The sequence below is a fragment of the Pangasianodon hypophthalmus genome, chromosome 2, assembly GCF_027358585.1.
Source record: "Pangasianodon hypophthalmus isolate fPanHyp1 chromosome 2, fPanHyp1.pri, whole genome shotgun sequence".
In the NCBI taxonomy this organism is placed as follows: domain Eukaryota; kingdom Metazoa; phylum Chordata; class Actinopteri; order Siluriformes; family Pangasiidae; genus Pangasianodon; species Pangasianodon hypophthalmus.
Window position 1 is genome coordinate 17,648,853 of NC_069711.1, and position 23,742 is coordinate 17,672,594.

At 38.7% G+C, this 23,742-nt stretch overlaps 1 protein-coding gene across 4 annotated transcripts in view; it reads left to right on the plus strand.

Moving 5' to 3' along the window:
* The window catches only part of tgfbr3 (transforming growth factor, beta receptor III), a 103,050-nt gene that overhangs the window by 60,386 nt on the left and 18,922 nt on the right, over positions 1–23,742 (plus strand). For all 4 annotated transcript variants that reach the window (XM_026913172.3, XM_053231514.1, XM_053231533.1 and 1 more), the window contains exons 5-13: positions 4,889–5,072; positions 8,889–9,051; positions 9,566–9,713; positions 12,656–12,845; positions 13,626–13,894; positions 14,852–15,010; positions 16,331–16,453; positions 18,255–18,440; positions 21,708–21,977. In XM_026913172.3, coding sequence (XP_026768973.3) covers positions 4,889–5,072; positions 8,889–9,051; positions 9,566–9,713; positions 12,656–12,845; positions 13,626–13,894; positions 14,852–15,010; positions 16,331–16,453; positions 18,255–18,440; positions 21,708–21,977 — 1,692 coding nt within the window. The remainder of the gene's footprint in view (positions 1–4,888; positions 5,073–8,888; positions 9,052–9,565; positions 9,714–12,655; positions 12,846–13,625; positions 13,895–14,851; positions 15,011–16,330; positions 16,454–18,254; positions 18,441–21,707; positions 21,978–23,742) is intronic.

Below are 23,742 nucleotides of genomic sequence, written 5' to 3' on the forward strand. Positions count from 1 at the left end.
TAGCTCAGAGTGCAGAGCTAGCCTTGTCTGGAACTGTTTACTGCCAGATAAGGGATAAACAGTAAGATTTATACAACAGGATAAGCTTGCAGAGAGATGCTAGATGCCTTCCTCCTATGGAGACTGTCAGAATTCACAAGTACGCACCAAAACCAAAGGTGTTAAAGGTTTTTTGCACCGATTTGCAAATATTCTGTCCTCCTCAATGTCTCAAGCCTGGAGAGGTGTTCATTTTTGGTTACACAGCCTACAACAACATTTTTATATTCTTGATTATGAGATTTAGTTTGTGTTTAAAGCTCTCGTGAACTGGATCAGTCATGGGCAAGTTTTGTAAAAGGTACATAAACGTTCACTGGGTTGCAACCTTAAGCGAATGTTGTGGAGTAAGTGTGGATTTGAGGCAGGAAAAAGGGATCATTGTAGCTTTTTTCAGCCTCAGGTAGTTGCCTCCTGTGAAGAAAGACTGGAGTTAAAGCCATACCACTAATTGTGCACAATAAAGAGGAGGTGCAGCTTTAATCACAAAGCTAACCTCACTCAAATGAGTTACACCACATCACTCACAGATGTGCTACATATGCAGGTGTTCTGCTTTGACTGATGTCAGGAATCTGACTGCTATTCCTGCACGTTTTGATCTAGGTTGAAAACAGAATTAAGTTAAATTTGTTTGGCCGGGTGCGAACTTGATTATTTGACACATCTTGAGCTCATAAAACATTCATTCACTTCACTCGTGGATGCATTGATAGAAACTCCCTCTGCACAGATAGAAACCCAAGCTCATACAATCAATGTGTGATTAGCCAAATTGTTGGCCCAGGGACATCTGTCAGCAAAATCAGACATGCTTTATGTCTGGTGGCCCACTTAAGTTCCAAGTTAACTAGTCTGTATTTTTTTCACATTTATTTATCGTACAGCCTTTCTCATAACATTTTGTTTTTTAGTTATGCACTTGTAAAGATGTTGATGCTGTATTACCAACACGTAGACTGTATGTCACTTCTTGATCCTTGAATCAGCATTTAAAATTTTGTTTACTGCCCCGGCATGCTTGGCAATCAGTTTGGTTTCCTCAGCACCTTGACTGTAAAATCCTGTTGAAACACATTCTATGTTTAATTAGCTTGGCCGCATGACTTCATCGTTGTCGTTAAAGTCAGTGGGACCGGCATCTATTTTTCAGGCCTTTTCATGCTTGTAAAACCAGCATTACTAGACATTACTCACAGGATTGTGTGGTGGAATTTCGCCTGCCAGGCTGCCCATCTGTAAACTGGCATGGTATTCAGTTGGGTTTGAGGGCGAGGAGGGGAGCAGAAATGTTCTTTCTGAGCTTCAGAGTGATCTTCAGTGCTTTCATAATGCTATTAAGAATTCCTGAGGTTTGAAATGCACCTCGAAACCTGGAGCTGATTTAGAGTCTCAGGCAGTTCTGTCTAATGTCTTGAGACTAATAACAACCCTTATTCCTGCAATTAAATCGATAAACTCTGCTGTGCTCAGCGAGACCTGCCAGTTGATTTCTGAAGGTTTTTTCTATTCTATTTTTCTTCCCTCCCAATTTTTTTTCTCTGTGTAGTAAATGTATGGGCCTCACACTCCTCACTCGCCCCTCTCCAGCTGTAGTAGACCACTAAAAATAACATTAGACGTAGACCTGAATTCTTCGACATCCTCCATGCTTTTCTCTTCCTTTATTTTAATTCTTCTTTTTCGAAATTTATCGTCCCTGGCGAGGATAGCAGGGAGCCTTCCAGAGGTCAGGCAGATGTTCCACTCTCACTCTCTCACTGCCGCTCTTGCTCACTTTTAACTCTTTGCTGTCACACGGACCTTCAGCTCAGGTCAGAGCAGACTCTCAGTCTCAGTGAAGGAGTAAGAAGGCTTTGCTAGCAGGGTCATGGTCTTATATAAGGCTTTAACTGAGCTTGCCAGCATGGAGGCAGTTGCTGAAACGCCACAGGCAGGCAGAGAGGAGTGGGGAAAACAAGCACGGGGATGGAATAACTCTGGGCTGTCCAAGCTGTGTGTATGGCTGTGTGGTCTCGTACAGTGGGTTTTTCAGCACATGTGAATGTTTATGTCTATGAAATGTAGCATATGTGTTGAGCCCAGTCTGAAGTCTAAGGGAAACACACACACAAACAGCTAATTCTACCTCTCTGTGTTTTCCTCCTCACTCTAACCATAGTATAATTGTTATTCTTGTTATTTATATAGTGCTTTTCTCACAGATACAGTCTATATATCTAAAGAAGAATCCAGTATTTCATAACGACTTCACTAATAGTTGTAGATGTAGTAAAGCTTTCCAGAGAAACAGGGCATTTCATTTAAGAAGTTTCATTTAATAAGTAAATCTGTGCAAGCAAAGTGCTTTAAATATCACATAACTATAATGCAAGCCAAATTTATTTGTATAGTACAGTTTACTATCATATCATAGAATAAAACAAAAGTAAAATTGTTACTAATTGTTAATGAAAAGATGAAAATAGTAAGATTAAATTAAAAAAAAAAGAAACATAAAAGAAAAGGGTGCAGTATCCTTTAAGTATAATAAGACAATAAAATACAAGATAAAGTGCTACGGTTGTATCCTTTTGTTCAGGATTTTGTTGGACAATCTGTGTCTTTCATATTTGATGAGCTGGTTAAGACAAAAATTAATTGTGCAAGGTTTGTGCCACAATTGTATGATATTTATGATATTGTTAACCATCATTATGTGAAAGTGTGATGAATGTAGGACCGCAAGTCCGTTCACACATGTGCGGGACAGATGGGGTAGTACTGACGCTATATGATCTGTGTCTCTGGCCTGATTGGCACAGCTCATGCACACAGATCAGGTGGTGACAGCTACTAATAATACTGTTATTATTACTGTCAGGATCAGGCAGAGCTATTCAGAGTTTACTCAAATCTAAAGAAAAGCTGTGACGTACAGTCTAGGTAAAAAGGGCCTAGACCATGATGACAGTAATTCCAAAATGTAGTCCAAAAGAGTAAGCCAGAGAGCAGAAAAGAGTCGAAAACCCCAAAAAACAGAAGAATCAAATGGCTCAGAAATACACTAAAAAGGAAGGAAAGATCACACAATGTGAGTCTGATATCAAAGTCCTTTATAGTCCCATTAATGAGCTGAGAGTGTAGACAGGTGAGTGCAGGTGGAGCTGTAGGCCATTGAAGTCTAACGCTGGTGTAGTGGATTGTGACACGACCACTACTACTTTTGTCGTTGGTACTATTACAGCTACAGATAATACTAATACACGTACTATTACTAGTATTTGATGTTATTTATATACTATTTATTATTAGTTTCTGTCTTGAACTCAACCCTTTCTGTATATACTTTCTGTACATTCCTCCTGACCAGTGGTTCAGTAATAAGCTTCTGAGCTCTCATAAATTCTAGATATAATGTTCACTGAGTGTTAAACTAGTCAGGCGAGTGTATTGTAAGCCTTTTTGACCACATGCCTATCAGCTTTTTGATGGCCAGCTGTGTTATATAAACTGAAGAAAGTGGATGCCTTATTGAGTAAACATGTGAAAATATGGAAAACACTTTTGGAGAGGGTTTCAAATACCCATCAGAAGTCAGTGTGAATGATGTCTGCTGGCAGTGGAATTTTTAAATTTGGAACCTCTGTTGTAAAAATTTTTTTCTTTGTCTTTTCCTCATGTTCCTTTATTGCTCAGATCCTCTAAATTTTACGGGCTTAAATTTCTCTTGCCGTAAAACTAGATGTGCACATTGACGCTGCGTCCGTTTTATGGACATATCTTTATCAACAAAGAAATCTTTGTCTCTAGATGTCTTGAAAACGTGCTCCACAAGTCCAATAAAACAGAACCCTGTCTGCATTGTAAATCAGGACTACCTTCACTGCCGAGTGCTGCCCTCTGTCTCTCTCACATACTGCATTATGTCAAAATCAAATCTGATATCGAAACATGACTTGCTGTTCAAGCATTTCTCTGAAACAGCAACAAATCAATATTTTAGATGTGTGAGATATCCTTGTATGAAATTGAAATCTGTCTGAATGTCCTGTTCACACACCATTCACGTCAGATTTTTAAATTGTTGTGACACTATGTACAGTATTTCATTCAAATGCTAACACACGTACACTCAACATGAAGCGTTAATTGATGTCCTATTAAAGATTGAACACTAGAAGTTTTGCTGACAACCACCTGAAATGCAAAATCTTCACATGTTCATGGTTTTACAGAACAAGAGGAGGTCGTTTGCAGGAGATCTAAAAAGGAGGGGACTGTAAACCAACGTGCATTGTGCATAACATTAAAATATCATGATGTTACATTTTTCACTGAGGGAGAAATTCAGACAGTGATTTATTTATGATTTAGGTATGAAGGTCACTACCAAAACATTTTGTAAATTTTGTAAATTAAAAAATGAGTGCTTTTTCTTTGGCTAATTCAACCTTTTACTAATTAACTCAGCAGTCAGTGAAGTTTGTGTTTCTGTTTTTTTTTTCCAGATTAGATTACATCATTGATTACATGTTTAGTCATGCCATATTTAACCAATATTTCCTGAATATTGGAGAGTTTTGGAGGAAATTACATTTCCTGAATACTCTCCCTTACACTGATGGTGAAATGAGGCAAGATGAAATGTAGAACTTTCAAGATATGAGAGGTACACATTTCACCAGAACACTTACAGAAAATCTCAGAAACACACAAACATATAATGAGACAAATTCACGCACCACATGTTGGTACAACTTCTCACAGAACAGTGCCAAGGGCTAACAATAGTGCAGATGCTTACAATATATTATCTGTGTTGTAACACTTTATTTCTACCACCTAATCTCTGTTTTGTCTCTCTCAGGTGTCAGCTGGCTCTGTTGTGCAGTTTGAGGATGGAAATCTGTCCCTCTCTAGTGAGGTGCACAGAGAGACGTTACCGCATGGAAATGAGCACCTGATGTCCTGGGCTAAGCGCCTGTACCGCGCCATCACATCCTTTACCGAGCTCAAGATGACCCATGACGTCTACATCAAAGTGGGAGAAGGTGTGTATGTGTGTGTGTGTGTGTGTGTGTGTAAACATTCTCATGGCTGTCTAAAGAGATTATTATGCCTAGTCATAAAAGTGCAGTTTCTTCCCGGCACACGACATGCCCCACTAAACCCCAATCAAAGCAGCGCGCTTGCTAATTTGCTCTCAATGGCAGCCATTGATGGTGTGTGTAATAACTGGCCGCGAGAGTAATAAAGTAGCTCCCAGTGAGCCTCAGGCAAGTCTCTCTGATCAACACTGGTGAGCGTGTAAGGTTGTTTGATTCTCTTTCATCTCTCTCTCTCATAATTTGCAGTTATAGTTGCATTTAACTTCTAATTTTACTGCAGATAGATAGAGGAGCAATGAAAAGGCATGTTAAAAATAGTGAGTGAGTGAGTGAGTGAGGCACTGAATACTCTCACACTGCTGGACTGTGTGTTCTGCCAAATCTGCCCAAATCATAGAGAAAGAGAGAGACACATTGGTGTAAGTAGTGGAAAAATCTAAATTGAATGTGTAAAAGAAAAATAGAGAGGATAAGACGGAGGAAAAAGGAAACCACACTGTCCAAATTGTATCACTACCAGGAAATTCTGCAATTCTCGGCTAATGAAGTAACACAGAATTAAGCTCCCAGCCAAAGTTAGCTGCTTGCCTGCTGACACTAGCCACAGAAGGAAAATTGGCTGTTTCTCAAACGAAACTGTTTAGATGAATTAAACTAAGCTGTCTGAAGGACATGTGGTGATGGAAAGTAGTGATCACCACAGAAAAAGAACATGCAAGAGTGCACAACATCTGATGTTTTTACCAACGTTCTGGACAAAGCTAGGCAGATAATGAAGATCTGATCAACAGAAGAATATTATTTGATCTATCTGATCCAGTTTTTTGTTCTGTTCAGATGGTAGTTGCTGTGGTCACCTAGACAACAGGCCACACCTCTTTGAAATAACCACCATTAGACCATGTTTTCTGACAGACTGTCATCTGAATGCTGTTGAGACCAACTGAAGATACACACAAGGAGTCTTTTAAGTAATAAACTCCATTTGCTCCCAGTAATTTACCAATTCACACCCATTAGCTTACTCTCCCTTTTCTGTTGCACCACTCAGGAGCCAAAAATCAACTTTTAAATGTGGCCACTTGCACTCTATATGTAGCAAACATGAATTAATCTTGAAAGTAAAGAACATTGACAATCCTGATCCAAATTCTGTACCCTCCTTCAGCGAACAAAATAAAGCAAAACATTTGAGCAGACATGGGAAATATGGGAGTATTTTTGCCATGGCTAGTAGAAGTTATGTGGTTAGTGTTAATTATTTCCTTTTAAAAACAATGCTTTGACAGAAAAAAGGTTGATGACAGACCAAGGACATGCACTCCGACCACAGCATCATCTATAAGCTCTCAAGAGCTCCAAATACTCTGACTTACGGAACATTAAACCACAATAAGCCACTTTTTCTACATTCTATTTTTAGTGTTAGCTTTGAGCCAGTGATCTTGGCTGAACAGCTAACTCTTACTAGCTTTTGGTTAAATTTACAGATATGATGTGTTAGCTAAACAGACAAATCCAGCTAACTTTCAGATGTAGCTCAAGTAACTTGGGTGAGCGGAAAGCTGTAGTGTTTATTCACTCACACCTCATATTGGTACAGTTTGATTGTCAGATTTTCAAGCCGGAAAAGTGGTGTGCCTGTGACTTCTGATTCATTTGAGTGGCTTCATTTAGTCCGGTAAAACACTTGTGTGGTTAAAGGTTTATTAGTCCGGTAAAACACTTGTGTGGTTAAAGGGTTATTAGTCCGGTAAAACACTTGTGTTATTAAAGGGTTTGGCTGTGATTCTAGACTCGGTGTTTATCGCTACAGGAGAGCTCTGTCTCGAAAGTCCTACTGGTCCCTTTGTAGCTCAGCGTGAGAGCGGAACATGTTTCTGATCTGTTTTTTACAAAGTGCAGGCATCTCAAAGAGGCAGGAAGAGCCAGAGGAGGGAGAGAGGTGCCAACCTTTCAGTTAATATGTGCTATCTTTGTGCACTGAACAAAAGCTGGCTGTCCAAATAAGGACGGAATCTGTCTCTCAGTGTCTCTCAGTGTCTCTCAGTGTCTCTCAGTGTCTTTTAGTGTCTCTCAGTGTCTTTTAGTGTCTCTCAGTGTCTTTTAGTGTCTCTCAGTGTCTTTTAGTGTCTCTCAGTGTCTTTTAGTGTCTCATAGTGTCTTCTAGTGTCTCCTAGTGTCTTTCATGGTCTCTCAGGGATTAATCAAACTCCCTTTATCTACTCTCTCTCTCTCTCTCTCACATTCTTTCTCAATTTCACTCTCTCAAATAGATAGATAGATAGATAGATAAATATACTTTATTGATCCCATGAGGGAAATTCTTTTGTTACAGCAGCATGGTCAGTAGCAAGATACAACACGTACACACACAAAATATAAAATATAAAATACAATAAGTTAAATTAAATGCAGTAGTGGAACACAGATTGTAGATTTAACCAGATTTACATCAGTATTTACATAAGTACACTTGTGAAAACTGGCAGTGAATAATGAATTTGAAGAACCTTGAGAATGTAGAATATAATGACAGCTTTCTAAATGATAGCTTTCTTGTAGTAGTGTAATGTGAAAGTGTTATCATCTGTCCCACACAGGTGAGCTGTTGTACAATGTTATTGCGAATGGTAAGAATGAACTCCTGTAGCGTTCTCTGTGACAATGAATTTGAATGAGTCTTTTGGAGAATGAGCTCCAAATATTTAATGCAGTTGCTCACTCTCACATTTACTTTGTCATTCAGTCTTATATTCTCACCACTTCCTCTCCCACTCATCCTAGTTGGATGGTGTTGGTTAACTAGTGGTCATTCTTCATTTTTGTTAATCATAAGTGGTTTTTTAACTATCATGACTGGAGGAAAATGTGCAGTTAAATGTGACAAAAGAAGAGAGTTAAAAAAAAAAGCAGGGTCAGCCAAGAAAAGAAAATTACACAATTTTCCATTTAGTCCCAATGTATCAAATGGATCAGCCAAGACTTTACACACAAAACATTCCTTTAGTAATCATCTACATTTGGGTGGAGTGGGGAAAATAGTAATTTTTGTATAAGCTATCACTTTAAATTAGCTTCAATAGCTTCAGTATTCAGCCCCTAATATTCAACCCATATGTCTGTCCTTTAAGTAGGTTGTGACAGAAAAACTGGGTTGATATTTATCATTGTGTGTGACATTTATTATTCTGTGTCCTGAGTGTCTTTATTGCCCCAAAACTCTGGAATAATGTTCCAGAGGGTATTAGAAACAGGTTCTGTAAATGTTTTTGAGCCAGATTAAAGACCTACCTGTTTAACCTGGCTTAAACATGTCATCTACGCTATTTGTGACTGTGATAGGTGTATTACTTTTAGTTAATACCTGTAGGTTGATTTACTAATTGTTTTGTTGTTTTATTAATGTTGTCATTTATTAATTGTTAGATTAACATCTTTTACCATTTATCTTCACTGTGATTCCTTATTTGCCTTTTATTTGTTTTTATTCTGTAATTTTAAAAAATGTTTTATTTTTAAGTTATTTTATCCCAATACATTTCCTGTATTGATTTATTTTTTGTCTTGTTTTTGTACTCCTTTTTTGTAAAGCACTTTAGCGATTTATTATTATTATTATTATTATTATTATTATTATTATTAAAGCATTTCCAGCTAAATCTGTTTATTTTCTATGTATAATTTCCAGCATTTTAATCTTTGTGTAGTTTTGGCATGTTCTTATTTTAAACCTTCATGTATGCACAAACCTTTCAGACCCTGTATTTTCTGACACCTGCAAAATCGACAACAAGTTCCTGTCTCTGAACTACCTGGGGAGTTATATCCAGCCTCAGGCATCCACAGGCTGTGTCCTCTCTGGTCCAAATGTCGATCAAGAGGTACACATCATCGAGCTGCAGGCCCCAAACTCCAGCAGGTGAGGGTGTGAGAGGTGAAGTGTCAAAGCAGGAAGTTGCTAGAAGTAACTGGAAGATCGTGAGTTTAAAACACAGAGACTGACAAAGATCCACTATCGGTTTCTTGAGCAAGACCCTTAACCTGCAATAGTTCAGCTCTATGGATTGATGTCTGCAGTTAAATTTCATTTGATTTCCAAACTCGACTGAACCCGGTGTAAATAATTCAGTCCTCTAATGCTATCTAAAAGTCTAAACTGAAGCAGTATTCGTATCTTTATGAAACTTTAGTTACTGTACTAGATAATTCTCTCCTCCCAGTACTCTGATTACACAACAATGAGTCAGAAAGCAGCGGGAGATGTTGCCAAGATTGACTAATAGTATTGCGTCAAGTGGAGTGTTGTGCATATGTCCTGCTTTTTCTGGGAAAATGGCCAGAGTTTTAATCAGTTGGCCAGACTCAGATACTGAAGACATTTTTCTGTGCACTTTCTCAATCCCTCTTTCTCTCTCGCTTTTCTCTCTGAGCAGTGCGTTGCAGGTGGATGTGACGGTGGATTTGAGGCCAGTGGAACCAGAAATCCCTCTGCACCGTGACATTGTGCTGCTCCTCAGATGTGACAAGTCTGTGAACTGGGTGATCAAGGCCCAAAGTATAATTGGCAAACTGCATATAGTGGTATGTAGGCATGTTTATGCACAATTGAATCCAAAACCCTTTCCCCAAATGTATTTGATCAGTCGAAATATGTTTGGTGTCTGAGATTGGATTGTTTAGTTTTCATGTTTGCGCTAAGACGCTAACAATTAATGCAAGCATCAAGCCACATCCAGTTCTTTAGTAATGTTACACATACTTGCTGATATGGGTTAGGACACTGCCTTCCTGTAATCATAACCTTGTATCTGAACACAGTAACAGTATGAGGGTGGCTATTGCGGACTATCGGGAAGCACATTAGGATTAGTGTAATATGGTATAATTCTGCTTTCTAGAACAGTCTCCTAAAGTTTGAATGCAAAACCGCTAACATACTAGTTCTATAATGAAACTAAATAGAGCAGCAGTGGTGATGCAGCAGTTCGCTCTGCAATCTAATAGTTCTAGGGTCCCTGGTTTGATCCTGAACTCGGGTTACTGTCTGTGTGGAGGTTTTTATGTTCTCCCTGAGTGTGCATGGGTTTTCTCTGGGTTCTCTGTTTTTTTTTGTTTTTTTTTTACACCTCCCAAAAACATTTAGCAGTGTAATCAGGATAAAGCAGTTACTAGAGATTAATGAATGAATGAGGATGAATTTGTAAATGTGGGCTATCTTGCTACCAGTATAATTTATTTTAAAAACGAGATTAAGAGTTTAACGGTGGCTTTGAATCAGGGATATGAGGATTTGGAGGTGTGCTTATGGAAAGGATTTTGCATGAGTCTTGCATAGATTTTCATTACTCATTGATACCAGTGCAAAAATAAAGATGCAAACTTTGAATATAGCTAATTAACTACATTTGCAGCAAGGGGGAAATGTGCTGTCAATTTTCCCCTGTTGTATTCACAAAATATATTTACTATAGCATTATTATTCACTTTTCTTCAGCACTAAAGGTAATCCAAAGTGTAAGAGCTTCAACTCTCCATCTGACTTACAGACGTCCTGACTAGAGTTCCTTGTTTCTTTCTGACTGTCGAAGTTGCTTGATGGAGTTTCATGACATGTTTGGACCGAGACAACACTGACAGGCATCAAATCTGTAAACCTGTTCTGACGTCTGACAGCGCTGCCTCTCGTCTTTGTGGAGGACGCAGACAGACTGTGGACAGACTGATAGAAAGGCGGATTGTGACAGGCCCAGGGGCGTGTGCTGTGAAATCTTTTGCTGATTTCTCTTGAAATCTTTTTCTTATCTGGCTGAAGTCTACACTGTAGTGCTGGCCTGGCCTTAGTTACAGTTCCTCAGAATTATGATCTTTTGTTTGAAGCTTTCTGAGAGAATAATACACTCAGGAACATTGTGAACATACCTTGTGTGGGGAGTCACCATAATGGACCAGGATAGACATACACAGCTGTTTGATTACAAATAAGGGAAGTATACGGTTATGGGACAAGTTTTCTACGCAAGTGATTCTGTTCAGTTCGGTTACTGGTATGATAATGCTAATTTCTAATATCATCACTGTGGGGGTTTTGAACTGATAGTGATGCACCTTCCCGTAATAATCCATTACAATGCTGGAGTAAGACAATTGCCATAAATACACTAACAAATGGGCATGCAGTTGTGTGTGAAAAGTTGTGTATCTCATGGTTGTGGGTAAAACAGAAAAACATGTTACAGTTTATAAACAAAAGAAGAAATTTCTGAGAAGTGATAAACATGAAATTAACCATTTTGTGGATCTTGTAGCAATAATCTTGTTTGTCTTTTATTATAACAAAAAATATTTTTTTAAAAAAGAAACAAAATCAAGAAGGCAAGGTTCTTGACATGATGACATTCTTAGTCTCCAGACCTGATTTAGGAAAAAAATCTGGCAAGGTTATAACACATATGTCAAGAAGAATAGGCAAGGTTTGGCCAACCAGCTTAGTTTTCAGCATACAGTTGCCACAAAATAGTACAGTGAAAACAACTGAATTCATCTTCATCTCATCCAGAACCTTGTTTCTTCTATCCATTCTCTTAAAATCCAGCATAAGCCTTTCTTTGTAGTTTTCATTGTATTCTGATTTGTAACATACTACACTGCCTTCTAGCACATATTCACAATGCATATATGTTGGCAGACACCCATGACAACATCTGTGCATAACATCTGCACGTTTGCAGATTTGCAGATGCAGAAATATTAAAAAATGTGTGCTGTCCTGGTAGTGGCAACTTGAGTGGATATCCTGCACCATCACTAGGCTGAACTTGATAGTACAAGTGGCTGTATCAGGTCAACACAGGACTAGGAGATGTCAGCACGGATCTGCACAGTAGCAGGTTAAGCTATTCCAGACTGGATGTGTAAGCCTGTGTGAATTGGCCACTGTGTTCCTGGACATGAGGAGAATGCCAACTATGCATGTGATATGATATCCTCATAAACTCAAAGCCCTACTACTTTGGGCAGACTGGTGCCGAGTGTGAGAAAATGAGTGTGGGAAATGGGGTTTATACCCCACCATTTCCATGAAATTACCAACAGAAGACAAACGGGAACAAATGCGGAATGCCTCTGTAATCAAGCATTTTGGACCCTGCCACTAATTAAAGAGATTTCAGAACACTGTCATTCTAGCTAGAATGTTAATAGTTACATAGTTGTTATAGTTTGGAACTATATTAACATCTGAGTCCCATCCAGGGTGTAATCCCTGCCTTCTGCCTTCTACTGTGACCCTGAGAGATGTGCCTATTAAAGATGAATTATCATCTGTTGCTTCAAGCTACAAAACCTTGAGTTGGGAATGTGTATTGTTCTTTATTTTCTCCTCACTTCCTTTCTGTCTAGCTTTAGAAAGTAAGTCAGTCAGTTAGTTTATAGACTTGAGACCCTTAGTAGCTTGTCTAGGGATATGTTTCATATTGTACTGAAGTTTAGCCTTAGTTCATAGCCTTTCCTTTTCTCCTCAACAGACATCAGACAGTGTTAGCTTGAATGCTAGCACGGAGCGACTGATGCAGGTGTCCAAAGCGGTGAAGCAGAAGCTGCCTGCAGGAGCTCAGGCTCTGATCCAGTGGGCCGAGGAGAACAACTACGGCCCCGTCACTTCCTACACCAGCACTGCTGTGGCCAACATCTTCCACCTGCATGTTAGAGAAGCAGGTACATATACTGATTATTAGGTATTAAGTATTTTGAGAATTCACTGTAAGTCTGAGATCACACTGAAAATCTGGGAAATAAACAGAAAGCTTAAGAATTTTGAAAATTCCAAAATAAAAAAAAGGAATGGACTAGTCAATACACAAGATGTTGCACAATTTCTAGGTCACTATTTGAATGTAAGCAAATTTGTGACTTTTCCCTTCCACTGAAGCACGTGTTCAACCGACATGCTGATGGATTTGATCTCACATGGATCATCACGTTTTACACAAACGTGTGGAGTCTGTGTCAGCTTGTGTGCACACTGTCATTAAAGCAAAAAGGGGACATACTAAATACTAAGAAACTCTGAAATTCATGTCAATATTTTTAAGATTCTACATTTCACCCAGGTTATTGCTGATAATATCATTTGTAATGAAAACTGTTATGTTAAGTTGAAAAATGCCGAACTGAAGCATTTTCACTAGTGGTCTCAGACTTTTGGACCCCACTGTATATGCTCTCAAATTTTTGATTGAACATGATTAGATTGTGTAATATTTCAAAATACTGTGTATAAATTATATTCCACATTCCTATGGGATTTTTTTTTTCCAGTAGCTTGTATATGAGTGAGTCAGTGAATCTGTGAGTGGGTGAGTGAAATAGTGGGTGAGTGAGTGAGTCAGTGAGTGAGTGATAATAACAAAACATATAATTTTATGATTTAAGAAAAACATCTTTACTGTTTGGTTAAAACACTCTGACCTCTGAATTACCACTGTCTCTTTGCAGAAGTGGTAGATCCTTTAGAGAGCATGTTTCCCCCGGAGCTCTCTATCCTGCGAAACACAGATCCTCGCGAAGACACCCGTCCCGACCTGCCCTTCCTCTTTCCCCCGGGGGTGGACCAGAATCCGTCCTTCCCTTTCCCACCTACTCTGGAGGAGCATGCGTGGTCACGTCGGGGTCCTGAGGAGCAGCGTGGAGCTCTGAGTGGGATTCTCAGCGTGCAGTGTGAGGAGAGCAGGATGGTGGTCAGCATAGACAAGGAGAGCCTGCAGGTAACCACATACACAAAAATATAGTTAATAATTAAACTATAAAAAAAAAAAAAAAAAAGCTCCATGCAGAAGAAACATAGCACGTGTCAAGATTTAAGTATACAACCCTCATTAAAGCCTTCTGCACAATCAAAACCAGCAGTGGGATGATAAAAAAAAAAAAATCATGATTTCTAGTATATCACAATATCTGCTTAAAATGACTACAGCTATGTCCCAGGAGCTGCACTGACAGATTGCACTTCTTGTAATTGCATAAAAGGCAACCTGTCTGTTTTAAAAAGACACACAATACTTTAATACACAGCGTGGCAGTATAGCATAATGTTAATGTTATAATTATTTCAGATTTCCTATGTACATCATACTAGGGTATTTAACTGATCCAGGAATGTGAAATGATTAGTGCTAGTATTGAGCGCTCCTGCGGGACGTTCATGTGGAAAGTCACTGTTGGAATTGTGGAAACTTTATAGCGAGCTACATCTGTTGCTGATGACACACTGTTCAACTCATGGACACGTTGGAAGACCCCATTTTTTTTTTTTTTTTTGTACATAGGAAGCTGTGTGAATATTCCTGGAATATGTGTATGTGTGTGTGTTACTCCATGATGTCAGCCCTTGTAAAAACAGTGAGATTGTGGTGCACCACACATCCTCTGCATTGCAACCAATCTGCTTCAGAGTCATCGCTCGCACTTAAAAATGTGCCAAAGAAGCAGAGTATTTATTATTTATACGTGGTTTTATGTGTTGGACCTCTGGATTGAACCCTAAGCCCTTGTCTGTGTTGAAATGAAAGCCCTGCTTAGCTCTCCTACATGTAAGCGATGTGAGGAATGTAGAAAGATATTTGACGTTTTGGCTCAGAAGTTAGACACATGTAGGCAGGAGGATGCCTTACTTATCTGTTTGTAATTAGTTCTAAATCTCATTTGGTGGTATTTCCTTGCAGGCTACAGGTATAAGTAAAGCCAACATAACCCTGCAGGACCCACAATGCAAAGCAACATCTAACTCCACCCACTACATCCTGGAGACACCACTGACTGGCTGTCAGACCACTAAATACCCCCTGCACCACCCCAGCCCAATGGTCCTCTACATCAATTCAGTAAGTATAATAATAATAATAATAATAATAATAATAATAATAATAATAATAGAGAGGTATGGTGCAATCACAAGACATAGAAAGAAAATGCATGTGTACATGCGTAAATGAGCCTTTAGGATATGATTATAGAATTTGTTGAAGTTAATAAGACAGTGTCTGTGTTTTTTTTTTTTAATTTAAATCTGAGAAAACTTGAGGGCATATGCAGTGGCACCAAGCTGTGGAAATCAAAGAAGACAAGAAGACAGAAATCAAGGAAGAATGTACCAAAAAAGAAATGAAAAAAAGAAAATGAAAACAAGAAAATATAAATATAAATTTACTATTAAAGTTGATACTTAGGCTCCATAAATCCAACATTTAATTAGTAAACAAACAAACAAATAAATATATGGAAAACAAGAGCAACAATAAACCAGTTGAAGAAAATGTGTATATACATAAAAACAATAAGGTTACATAGCTAAAAGCCAGACAGAATAATTTTATGCAATTTATAAGTGGATTTTTATTTCGATCATAAATCACAGATGGTACTTGTATGCTACTGTGGTTCTTGCTGTTTATGCTAATATTTTAATAAATGGAAATAAATGGACACAGAGCGCAGACCATTTAAAATGAAAGACACCTGTAGGAAAATTCAGACTAATTTTTAGTAAAGAAGAAAGATGATCAGGGTCAGCTGAGGCTGCGTGACTGTTCTGACTCTCCATCCGAGTTCTGATCCGATTCGCTTGTTTTCAGCTTAAATGAGTCACTTCCTCACTGATGTCCTGTGATAATTTGCGGAGGAAATTTGATACAACGCATTTTACCCCTGCTCCATTAGATCCAGGCAAACTCCCAACTATTCCAGCTTTGGTGTGAACGAAGGGCCTAGAGGGCGATTAATAATTGTGTCCTATGTGTTCAGAGCAAAGATATGGCCCAGGATAAAGTGAGAACCATCAACAAGGTCTCAACCGATGGCCAAGCTCAGGATTGCATCTTGATTAGGCAACATTCTCAAAGCCTTCATCATCGCTGAGCTAGGAAAGGTCAAGCTTGTTCCCTTTATTATGAGTTAAGATGTGAAAAGTATGCTTATATCCACCCTGGGACCGGCAATGGTGAAACTCTTGAGCATTCCCACGTGTTAATTCCAGCTCATATGTTTTTTGAGCTCTTAGCAGGCTTCTACACACACACACACACACACACACACACACGGGCACTATATAAAGGAAGCAATATTATTCATGTGTCAATTTAAGGGAAATGCATTGTGTCGAGGTTACAGTGCTGCAGTGACTTACAGGTCTTTGTGATCGACAGATCGTGATCAGACAGTCGGACAGCAGGGATGGCAGCGGCTGGCCATTGGATGATGAAGACCTGGAGTCAGGAGACGTGCTGCTCTCAGAGAGAACATCATCTGGACACCGCTCTACCATTTTGGTACGATGGATTAACATGGAAATCAGTGTTTAAAGTTCGAGCACTGTATTCATATGTTATTAATTTATGAGAAGTTCACAATCCAGTCATCAGGTACATCTTTTCCAACAAAACGGGCCTGTGTTGGTGCTGGCACCAAAGCAGAACCAGTTTAATGAAGTAGTTAACCTTTTAAAAAATTGCACATGTCCACTGGATTCAGAGCAGAGCCTTTGTTTTGTCACATGTGTGAATTTTCCTGTGCAAGGCATAACACAGACATGAGTTTTTAAATTTATTTTGAATGTGTAGTTGCTTGAAGGAAGTTTTCTTAACATTACTCGGTCTGTTGCATTTGCCAGTAAAATGTCTTTTTCTTTCTCAAACCACTGAGTCACAGACATCATGTTTTTGCTCCCGTAGTTTTAATAGCGATTGTGTAAACAAGTTCAGTTGTTGTTTTCATCCAGTTCAGCCAGTTGATCGCTTCCATCTTCTGACATTTCTGGTTCCTCAGCTCCACGCTAGCTGCATTACAATGCCTGAATAAAACTTGTTTACAGTGTTTAAAACTTTGAACATTGCTGTCTTAGTTTCACCAGAAGATCACTAGCTGGAATCCATCCAATGCCACAGCCATCCAAAGACGCCATAACCCATAATCTTACAAATAAACTTTTTTAATACACGAAATAAACCATGCATTGTGTTTCATGGTTGTTTGGTGGTTGTTCGGTACATTTATAATTGGGGGTTTTAGAGTTAAAACTTCAATCGGTATGATTTCCACTGATGCTGCTATGTCAGTGGAACTCTAATAGCAGCTAAACATCTGAGCTGTGTTTGGAACTAGAACGCATGAACAATGTGGACTAGATGGAGTTTTCCAAGGATTGAAAACCTCTAGTACAAAGCATTATGTATTATAACATACATTATTACTATATTAAGATGTGTGTTCATGTTTAAGACCTTGAAACTTGGCTATTGTTATTGTTGTGAGCTGTACAACACCACATTAACCAAAAATGTGCAATATACACACAAATTCTGACGTTATTAGTTCATTCCAGTATTACGGATCATGTTTCAGAGCTGAGATTTCAGTCTGGCCTTTTGCTATTCAGCATATAGCTGTCACTGTTGTACAGCTTTAGCCATAAAAAGGCATTATCCTTGTAATCTAGGTATTCTTTCATTGTCACGCATACCAACTGATGTATAAATGTCTTAGGAGGGCCTGCAGAGCTTGAGCCTTGAGACTACATTTCCCAGACTCCCCCAGTGCTAGTAAAGACAGTTCAAGGGCTTAGAAGGATTTTCATGTCTTCTCAAAGTGTCTGTGTCTGAACTCCTCTCGACCTGCTGCTCTGGTCCACTGCCACACTCCATACTCCACTTCCACTTCAGTCTCTCTCTCTCTCTTTCTCTCTCTCTTTTTCTGTACAGTGCTCCGTCTCTCTTACACACACACCTTGTCCCTGTTATTTATTCCTCCATCTTTTGCAATCCAATCAAGTTTTATTTTTATTACCAGAGATATGGCTTATGCCAGACCTTTTGATTTTTATCTCTCAATTCATTTCAATGCAATTCGATACAGTTTAATTTAATTCAGTTCAGTTCAATTCAGTTCAGTGAGCTTTACTGGTATAACCATTAAAGCAGTTTCAGTACTGCTAAAGATTTAAGATGACCAAGAAATTGCATTCATTTCTCCCCCTACCCTCTCTCTCTCTCTCTCTTTCTTAACATATTGCAGCGCATTTTGTAGCTAACTGTTGATGTTTTTTACAGTATCTCTCTCTGTCTCTGTCTCCAGTTTAACTGCACGTACCGTAAGGCTGAAGATGCTCCTCCTCACTTCCCCTGGTCTCGACCAGATGCTCAGCACGAGCCTGTGGAAAACGTGACATTCAGCATGGAGCTGTACAACACCAGCCTCTTCCGCCACCCACAACCTCCCTCTTTCATCCAGGTCATGGAGAACAAGCCCGTTTTTGTGGAGGTAAAATACAGAGAATAGTTACAACACACCCTATGCATACGAAGTCTTTACAGATACAGTCTTTACTGTTAACTTTATTACATAGACACTTCATAGTAATAGTAGAATGAATAATAAATTCATTTTCAAAACTTACCATTTTTAAAGCAACATTATTTTGTTAGGCAAACTGCAAATATCTTATTAAGACTTCAGTAGAGCAGTAGAACAAAGTATAAACACTGGTTTTGGAAAGTTGTAGCAGATTTCAAATGATGTATTGCTTCTGGAAATAATGATTTTTGTATCAGTACTTTCTAAACTGGTACAGTAGAATTCTGATTTTCTCCTCGTCATGTACCGGTCCCACTCCAGTTTCATACATCTCTTCTTTATGTCTTCATATAGTGGGGGAAAAAAATGAACAAGGCAGAAAAATTAAAAATACATTTTTAAAAATGGTTTAATTAGATATATCATATGTTTAATATCTAACCATGTAGTTCATTTTCAAAAAGAGCTGACAGTTTACGGTGGCACAAGCACTGGAGAAGCAAATGTGTGAGGCAAACATCACTAAAGACTCCTAAACCAAACACTGATACTCACTGTGCAGTGAAGTGTTTAATGTACTCACATAGAATGGTGTTTTTTTTTCTTTCCTTCTTTCTGACAGTAGTAGACAGTGATGGAACACAAAAGGATCTATTTCATACACAAGCATTTCAGTCCAGAATTTTTAGTTTAAACGAAAAGACGTGTGGTCAAAAAGGGACCAGGGACATCTCATTTTCTAATCTAAATTGTCATAAACATGGTTTGGCATATATTGTTTTGATACAATAAATTTACAGAATAATGTAATATATAATAAAATGTAGTAAATAGAAGCAGAGGTATCGTACATAAAGGAAACACTATAGTTAGTTTAAGTCTGATTTGTATATTCATTATGGACTTGTTCTTCTTTTCTATACCATTATGTATGTACATGTCTTTTGAGATAAGTGTGTGATGCATTAGGCATGCAGTTTGCAGGATGTTAATCTGGTAAATATAAGCTTCCTTGTAAGGAACACTAGCCAGGTAGTTACTTTGCAAAACTAAAGAAACAAACTTCAAATCTCTAGTACATGTACTACATTTGTGGGACAAGGAAAATTGTGTAAATATCATATTTGGCTGAACCTTTTCTTGAGAGATGGAAAATGTCAGGTTTGATGAGCTCAGGCTTGCTATCAGAGTAACACTCGTCTCATATTTGAAAGCTGTTAAACACATTAAATAGTCAGAATCAGATGACATGCTGCGTGTTTCTGACCAATTAGGTGTGTGTGTGTGTGTGTGTGTGTGTGTGTAAATGTGCCTTTCTGCCTGCCTCTCACTGTTACCTCAGTCAAATAAGAGCATTCTCTGCTATGTGTACATTTAGTCCAGTCAGGGCCTCTCTTTCATTCATACACACAGGAGGGCTTGTAGATGTTCAGTCTCGGTCAGAATGAGAAACGAACACACTCAGATTTCTGACTTTAATCCTTTGTCTTCCTTAATATTTACTTCTGTAATATGTCCTTTGTGATGCTTTTACATTTGAGTTTGATGCTTTCTTCTCAGTCTGACTCTAAGACATGAATCATGGCTTTGAAGCTTTCTCCTCCATCTGAAGTGAACAAACAGGCCATAAAGTGCTTTGCATGTGTCTTAGAGTGCCCACTGGCCTATAAAGCGTAGGGTACAGTTAAACCATCCTTGCGCCCCAGAATGCCATATACATGTAGAACCCCTGGGTTGGGAAGCTGATCTTTGACCCCTATGACTTGATGCAGATTTATCCATGTGTCAAAACCAGATACCTAGTTTACCCACCTCAGGCAGTGAATGGCTGGCGTACTGGGGTAGCTTTAACACATAATCTGCAAATAAATAACATGAGATCAATGAATAAATAAAATGAGCTACATCAAAACAGTTTCCAGTTTCACAAATAAAAAAAATTGGTGCCCAGATACATTTGAAACACGCAAACACGCTCGTCTATCATTTATTTATGGATCACACCATGTGCATTTCCACATTGCGTGTGTTTGAACTGCCTGCTTTCATTTTGGGATTTTTTGAAGCATGTCTCACACTGACTCATGGAAATCAGTCCACTTGTGTGTTTTTGTCCCACTGGGTTTTTAACTAACACCCACATTACTTTGATCAATCGCAGAAATGTGCTCGACCACTCTACTTAAATGTTACACGCACCTCAAGCATTGCCAGACCCTTATTATTTTCTGCAGAATTAGTATAATAATAATAATAATTTTTGTCCAATCTGATGGGCAAATATGTTGATAGCCCAGGTGCTAAAAAGAACAGATTTCTTAAAAGCACAAATAATGTCTCTTGTTTGTCTCTCATGGATTTTTTTTTGTAAAAACTCTTTACAGTTTTCAGGCAATTAGAGCAGCAAGGTAGAGGGGGAAAGGGTGATAAATTTGGGTTTAGAAAAGAAGAACTCTGTGTTTTTGAAGTGGAATTATGCCTTTGAATCTGAAAGGCATCTCATATGAGAATTTGTGATTCTTGGAAGTGAGGAGTCTTGAACATGTTCCTTCAAAGCGTTTGTATCTGTAAAACAAATGGATGTGTGTGTTCGTGTGTGTGTGTGTGTGTTAAACATTATCAGCTCTAGGACTGACACAGCAGTATGACTTAGTGCTTCTGAGCCATAAACAGCTGATTCATCAACTCACTGCAAAACTGCACTGAGTTTATCAGTCTGTTTTCTTTATTGCTCCATTTTGAGAAAGAACACTGAGTCCATCATGTTCACCATTGCTCTCTTTCTGTCTCTGTCTCTCTTTCAAATTCAATTCTGTGTGATTTATTGACATAACCATATTAGGGTACAATGTGAAATATCAAAGAACACCATCCATTTGGAATGGATTTGAAGCGTGTGTGTGTGTATGAGAGAGATTGTACTGTAAAGTATTGCAGTTGCACTGCTGACACACACTTTCTCATCTTTTATGAGCTTATTTCTGATATCGGCCGTGCACTGTGTTAAGATTCTGTAGCTTGTGCATGTGTTTGTTAGTCGGTGTAGTTTTGTTAGTGTTAGTGTATGTTAGTGAGCTGCTGTGTCATATGACTGTTTTCTTTGCACAGCTCTTGGCTTTGACTGGCAGTATGCTCTCTGCTTTTTAGATCTAATCAATAGTCAAAATTGAATGAATCACTTATTGAGCAATGATCACGCTCTCTTTCCTTCTCTCTCTCTCTCTGTCTGTGCAGATCTCAGCCACTAAAGCAGATCCTGATCTGAGCTTCATGATTCAGACATGCTTCATCTCTGCACATTCTAATCATGAGGTGCTGTCTGATTACGTCCTCATTGAGAACATTTGTCCCACGGATGAGTCTGTCCGCTACTACCCTCAGAAAGTGGACAGGAAGCGCTTCAGCTTTGACTTCAGGTCAAAGTTCAAGGTACCTTTGCTGTTCCTGCACTGTGAGATGTCCGTCTGCTCTAAGAAACACGATAAGCATCCAGGACTGCCAGAGGTATGGAGCTTTACATTTCCTCGATCCTCTCCTCTCCTCTCCTCCTCTTTCCTCCTTGCTTTTCTTTTCTCCTTGTTTTTCTTTCCTCATTTACATGCTCATTATTCTCTCCTTTCTTTCTCATTTTTCCTCCTTCTCCTTTTTCTTGTTTTCCTCTTATCTTCGTTTTATTTCCCCTCTGATGTTTAATGCTTTAACAAACTAAAACTATTTTTCTCATTCAGTCAAACTTACATTTGGTTTTGAGTCTGAGTTGATTTTCATCCAGAAAACTCTGCTGGAACCATAAATCAACTTACAAATGGTGATGATGCAAAAATATTTAGTTTAATATACACACCTAACTGGCCACCTTTCATTAGGGTTCCTAGTGAGAGCAGCAACACTTTGGCTCTGTCACACGCTGCCCTCTTGACTGCCCCATTCATTCTGAACGTTTGTTTTTCAAGTCAGCACCTTGGCACTGGTTAATCTGCTCCAGCTGCCAGAGTCAGCCCTCTCTTCACCAGAGTGGGACATATAAATCTCAGCGCTAAACTCTCTGTTCATCTCCCTCTCTTAATTCCATCTCCATCCTTTATCAGTGTGTTAAACGCTGAGTATATTCTGCTCTGTTTCTTCCCAAAGATGAAACATGTTCTAAATAAGATCTCCAATTAACGTTTCCTGGATATAGTTAATTATGCTTGAAATGTGTGGGATTGCAGCAGGTTTCTCCTATTTTTGAAATTCTGCTCATGAAAAAAAACACTTGTTTTACTCTTACAACTTTGTTTTAATCAAAATATTAGCTAACAGGTTCTTCTGATGTTCTTCTCTCATCCAAAAACTGATCCAATCTCCACTGCTCTACGGATGACTAACTAAAGTGTGTGACTCATCTCACTTACAGTCAGGTCCATAGGTATTTGGACAGTGACATATTTTATGTAATTTTGCCTCTGTACCCCACCACAGTGGATTTGAAATGAAGCAATCGAGATGTTATTGAACTGTAGACTTTCAGCTTTAATTCAATGAATTTAACAAAAATTATTGCATTAACCATTTAGGAATTACAGGATTCTTACATTTTCTGCAGAATCCCTCCATTTTCACAGGCTCAAAAATAATTGGACAAACTAACATAAATATAAGGATTTTTGCAGTGGCTAAGTATTTTTAATACTTGAATGCAAATTCTTTGCAGTCAATGACTGCCTGAAGTCTGGAACCCATGGACATCACCAAATGCTGAGTTTCCTCTCTTAAGATGCTTTGCCAGGCCTTCACTGCAGCTGCCTTCAGTTGTTGCTTAATTGTGGGTCTTTGTGCCTTCAGTTTTGTCTTCAGTAAATGAAAAGCATGCTCAGTTGGGTTGAGGTCATCTGACATTTAAGAACATTTAATTTCTTTGCCTTAAGATGCTCTTGGGTTGCTTTCATGGTACGTCTTGGGTCATTATCCATTTGTACTGTGAAATGCTGTCCTATAAGTTTTGCAGCATTTGACTGTATCTGAGTATAGATCTATCTACTTCAGAATTCACTCTGCTACTTCTGTCAGCAGATTCATCATCAGTAAACACCAGTGACCCAGTTCCATTGGCAGCCATACATGCCCATGCCATAACACTTCCTCCACCATGTTTGACAGATGATGTGGTATGCTTTGGATCATGAGCCCTTTTCCTTCTCCATACTCTTCTCTTCCCATCATTCTGGTACAAGTTCATCTTAGTTTCATCTGTCCAAAGAATCTTGTTCCAGAACTGGACAGGCTTTTA